Here is a 5,889-nt window from a genome sequence, read left to right on the forward strand (position 1 = left end):
GGGCTAATTTTTGTATTTTTAGTAGAGATGGGGTTTCGCCGTGTTGGCCAGGCTGGTCTTGAACTCCTGACCTCAGGTAATCCACCTTCCTCGGCCTCCCAAACCGCTAAGATTGTAGGCCTGAACCACCGCAACTGGCCAACCCCTAGCTAATCCTACCCTACAATAACATGCAAAGTAAGTATTGACTGAATGTACTGTCTATAGATGGAAACTTGCAGATATTGCTGGTGAATTGGTAACTGGTAAATCATTTTAAAGAGCAGTCTGGCAATATCTACATGGGAAATGCCTATACCCTGAGACCAAGCACTTTCACTCTTGGATATATACTTGAAGGAAACACAATGAATAAGGTGACATGACAACAAGATTAATTGTTGCAAAATTTAGAAATAGCCTAAATGTCTATAAATAAGGGAATGGGATGATATAATAAGTTGTATATGCTGGGCGTGGTGGCTCATGCCTGTAATCCTAGCCCTTTGGGAGGCCGAGGCAGGTAGATTGCCTGAGATCATGAGTTTGAGACCAGTCTGGGCAACATGGTGAAACCCATCCCTACCAAAATACAAAAAGTTAGCCAGGCATGGTAGCGTGTGCCTGTAGTCCAAGCTACTTGGAAAAAAAAAAGTTGTGTATGATAGTGAATGACCATATGTAGCCATTGAAAGGAGTGCACTGAATCTGGTTCTGCATATAGGAACATGGATAATTCCTGGCATGTAAAGTATAGGACATTTAAAAACACAAAACAGTACTATCATTTCTTGTCTCATGTTAACATAATCATAGTTTAAAAGGGATGAGTAGTAAGACTGTTTCAACTTGAGAATTCTCTGGGGAGGAAATGAATGGGATGGGGATATAAAGGAGGTATCAACTGCATTTTTTACGTTTATTTCAAGTTTCCCAATACAGCATTAATTTTTTTACATTTTAGATCTTAAAAAAATATGTAAAGCACAAATGACTAGATGTTTTGTTAACTCTGAGTGTGGGTATTTGGATGTTTATTATTCCCAGCAAATTTAAATATGTTTGAAGTATTTTTTTAAAAAGGGGAAGATGACATCTGAGAAAAGGCAGGCAGAGGGCAAGGAGCCATGGAGTAGAGGTAGGGTAAGATAGAAGATGCAAATGAGGAAATTATTGAAGCACTGCAGTTCAAGAACACTAAGGCACAGGCAAGGAGTTAGCCTTTAAAGGAAAGAGTGTACTCTGGGAATCAAAGGTAAAATACAAACTAAACAAAGCAGGGCCAGGCATAGTGGCTCAAGCCTGTAATCCAAGCACTTTGGAGGCCAAGGTGGCGGATCACCTGAGGTCGGGAGTTCAAGACAAACTAAACAAAGCAGACAATTACCCAGTAAAAGGATAAAAGCTGAGTAAAGTGGAATTGAGGGACTACAGGTATTGAGCCTTAGAATAGTAAAGTTATGAGCTGTCAGGGAACTGGATTGAACTATCAGTTTAATGGTTATTTTTCTTACTATTTGGTAATAATTAGGTCATAATTTTTTACTTACTAGATATTAGGTAATGTTCCTATGGCAACAGTGAAATAAAGGTATGGTGATTACCATGAATTTGAAATGGATTCAATATACAGAATCTTGTGACTTTCTCCAATATTGCTTGCCAGCATGTGCAGGGAGATACTGCTTTAGTTATAGTTAGCTTAAAAAAGTAGTCAAAGAAATGTTTTCATTTCTTGCATTATCCTGTTGAGTAATGGTAAACAGTAATCCTTTGGTGGGCGCCTGTAATCCCAGCTACTTGGGAGGCTGAGGCAGGAGAATTGCTTGAACACGGGAGGTGGAGGTTGCAGTGCACCAAGACTGTGCCAATTCACTCCAGCCTGGGCAAAAAGAGTGAAACTCCGTCTCATAAAAAAGAAAAAGAAAAAGAAAAAAAAACCAGTAATCCTTTTCTTGACGTCATTTATCAGGTTGCCTTAATTATTCAGAACACAGTTAAACAAGGAAAGAATAGGTGCATGATTTTATTCAGTGGTAGATTGAGCCATCCAACAAAAATTTATCTGTAATGTATACCTTTTAGTCCTGAGGATTTAAAATAATAAGGTAGGCTGCTGTTTTTGTAGAATTCAAATTCTAGTGGAAGCTAGGTTGACAACATGTCATAAATATAATAGTACAACAGAATATACTGTTTTATTTATTTATTTATTTTCTTTTGAGATGGAGTCTTGCTCTTTCACCCAGGCTGGAGGGCAGTGGCGTGATCTTGGCTCACTGCAACCTTCCTTCTCAGGTTCAAGTGATTCTCTTACCTCAGCCTCCCGAGTACCTAGGATTACAGGCATGTGCCACCATGCCTGGCTAATTTTTATATTTTTAGTAGACATGGGGTTTCATCATGTTGGCCAGGCTGGTCTTGAACTCCCAACCTCAAGTGATCTACCCGCCTTGGCCTCCCAAAGTGCTAGGATTACAGGCATGAGACATGATGCCCAGCCAGTTTGCTCTTGATTTAGACCTAATTCTGATAAACTTTGTTATCTGTGTTCTTAGCCAAATGAATTTTGTATTTAGGAAATTAAAAGAAGGACATTACTAGTTAATAACTGGAGCTGTCCATTTTTTTTAAGATGCAGCAAGAAAAGAGAGTTTATATGAAAAATAAGTTATTTTTCACAATAAAGAAACATCGGCCTATGCCGATTTCCCAGTAGCCCTATACTCTCATAGCATTGCTCTATTCTCAAATACCTGTTTGATTTAGAGGCACTCTATAATTGCAGTTTATATTGAGATGTGTGTACATTCACCAGAGACCAAAGAAATTGCAGTCATAAGGTTGTGTGTCATTGGGAAAATGAATTTATTTTTACATGTTTAATTAAATTGATAAGGATTTTTTAAGATAATAATTAAATACAGATTTTAAAAATTACAATAATTGTTTTTATCCTTAACTTTTGAGTTTTCATATATGTAGGAAATTTGAAAGAATAGTACATTATTACCTATATATACTTCACTAAACTTTATCAGTTATTAACATTTTGTCATGCGTGCTTTAACTTTATATTAGTTTTTTTGTTGTTATTGAAACCATTTGCCCTCAATATTTGAGTTGCATAAACTCTTAAGTCTTTATCTTTATTTTTAATTTTTGTGGGTAGATAGTAGATGTATATATTTACTGGATGAATGAGATGTTTTGATACAGGCATATGATGCATTCCTAAGTCGCCCAGACCGGAGTTCAGTGGCATGATTGTAGCTCACTGTAACCTCCGCCTCCTGAGTTCAAGCAATTTTCCTGCTTTAGCCTCCGGAGTAGCCGGGACTACAGGCATGTACCACCATACCTGGCAAATTTTTGTGGTGGTAGTAGAGATGGTGTTTCCCCATGTTGGCCAGGCTGGTCTCGAACTCCTTCCTCTGGTTATCTGCTTGCCTCGGCCTTCCATAGTGCTGGGATTACAGGTGTGAGCCACCGTGCCTGGCCTCCTAAGTCTTTTAATCACTATTTTGAATATGCCTGATCTTCAGTTTCAATGATTATATATTCCAAGTGAGCAGCATTGTAATAATTATATTTAAATATAGCTTATAGCATTATCTCTGCATCATGATTTAATACTGAAATTTTTCATTTCCTCTTCTTCAGAGCAACAGGATATGGATTTGGATATAGAATTTGATGTACACCTTGGAATAGCTCATACCCGTTGGGCAACACATGGAGAACCCAATCCTGTCAATAGCCACCCCCAGCGCTCTGATAAAAATAATGGTATGGAAAGATTTTTCATGCTTTGGAATGATTGTGGAAGCCTAATAATGATGGCAGAATGACGGCTCTTAGATTTTCATTATTTTAATTTTTTTTCATCTGGAAAATTTCAAACGTTCAGAAGTAGTAGAGATTATATAGAGCTGAGAGTGCTGGCTCACGCCTGTGATCCTAGCAATTTGGGAGGCTGAGGTGGGAGGATTGCTTGAGTCCAGGTATTCATGATCAGCCCTGACAACATAGTGAGATCCTATGTCTACAAAAAATAAAATTAATTAGGCATGGTGCCTCATGCCTGTAGTCCCAGCTACTTGGGAGGCTGAGGTGGGAGGATCATTTAAGCCCAGGAGGTTGAGGCTGCAGTGAGCCATGGTCAGGTCTCATGCCATTGCCCTCCAACCTGGGGCAACAGAATGAGACCCTGTCTGTCCACCATGCCCAGCTAATTTTTATGTTTTTAGTAGAGATGGGGTCAGCCATCTCTACTGTTGGCCAGGCTGGTCTTGAACTTCAGACCTCAGGAGATCCTCCCACCTTGGCCTCCCAAAGTGCTGGGATTACAGGCATGAGACACTGTGCCTGGCTGAGAATTTTTGTTACTGTTTTTGTCCTTAGGGCATATCTCTGTAGGAATGTATAATCAAATTACTGTGTTTTAGAGTTACTTGGGATAGTCTTTCTCCATGCAGTTGTGCTACTGGGCTGGATATGTGTTACTTTAATATTTTCATTTTTTAGTTTTTAGTTTTAAGAATTGATATTCTTTTTTTTTTTTTTTTGAGACGGAGTTTCGCTCTTGTTACCCAGGCTGGAGTGCAATGGCACGATCTCAGCTCACCACAACCTCCGCCTCCTGGGTTCAGGCAATTCTCCTGCCTCAGCCTCCTGCATAGCTGGGATTACAGGCATGTGCCACCATGTCCAGCTGATTTTTTGTATTTTTAGTAGAGATGGGGTTTCACCATGTTGACCAGGATGGTCTCGATCTCTTGACCTCATGATCCACCCGCCTCGGCCTCCCAAAATGCTGGGATTACAGGCGTGAAGGAATTGATATTCTTTAAAAAATAAATGTTATTTACAATTATTTAAAATGTTTACATAATTCTGAAGTTATATCTTTAAAACCAGACATATTAAAAGAAGTCTGCCCAGCACTTTGAGAGGCTGAGATGGATGGATTGCTTGAGCCCAGCACGAGCAACATGGTGAAACCCCATCCCTACAGAAAATACAAAAATTAGCTGGACAGTGGCATTCACCTATAGTCCCAGCTACTTGGGAGGCTGAGGCAGGAGGATCACCTGAGCCTGGGGGTTGAGGCTGCAGTGAGCTGTGATTGTGGCACTGTACTGCAGCCTGGGTGACAGAGTAAGACCCTATCTCAACAACAAAACAAGTCTAGACTCTTTTGTTTCCTCTTATTCTCCCTGTAGATAACATTAACCAATTTTTTGAGTCTGTTCTTTTATTAAAAAAAAAAAAGCAAATACATGCAGAATACATACAAAAGTGTGTATGTGTGTATGTATCCCTCCCCATTTCTTTCCCTTTTATTTTAGTGACAGGGTCTCACTCCTCCACCCAGGCTGGGTATAGTGATAGGATCTTAGCTCCCTGTAATCTCAAACTCTTGGGCACAAGTGATCTTCTTGCCTCAGTCTCCTGAGTAGCTAGGATCACAGGCTTGCGCCACTACACCCAGCTAATTTATTTTATTTTTGTAGCGATAAGGGTCTTGCTTTATTGCCCAGGCAGGTTACAAACCCCTGGACTCAAGTAGTCTTTCCACCTCAGCCTCCCAAAGTGCCGAGATTACAGACATGAGCCATTGCACCCAGCCCTTTTTGGTTTTTAATTTAATTCAGAAGGTGCATATTTAGGCTTCTTGTGCTTCAGTAATTGCTATTGAATTTGACTACAGTGCTAGCAATCATTTAGACTTTTGACATAAGGCCTTTATAAAAGATTCTCGAGAATGTACGTCTAGATTATGTTTTGAGTATTTGGCTTTAACTTAAAGCCTTTTAATTAGTTATTTATGAATCTCTTTGTTCTAGGATTAATATATATGTACATATATATATATATATATATATATATATTTTTTTTTTTTTTTTT

General features: G+C 39.1%; 1 protein-coding gene across 2 annotated transcripts in view; it reads left to right on the top strand.

The window, feature by feature from the left end:
* GFPT1 (glutamine--fructose-6-phosphate transaminase 1) overlaps positions 1-5,889 on the top strand; it is a 66,411-nt gene that overhangs the window by 20,917 nt on the left and 39,605 nt on the right. For both annotated transcript variants that reach the window (XM_017522083.2, XM_017522084.2), the window contains exon 4: positions 3,643-3,768. In XM_017522083.2, the coding sequence (XP_017377572.1) occupies positions 3,643-3,768 (126 nt within the window). The remainder of the gene's footprint in view (positions 1-3,642; positions 3,769-5,889) is intronic.

Source organism: Cebus imitator, unplaced genomic scaffold (genome assembly GCF_001604975.1).
Source record: "Cebus imitator isolate Cc_AM_T3 unplaced genomic scaffold, Cebus_imitator-1.0 Scaffold23, whole genome shotgun sequence".
Classification (NCBI taxonomy): domain Eukaryota; kingdom Metazoa; phylum Chordata; class Mammalia; order Primates; family Cebidae; genus Cebus; species Cebus imitator.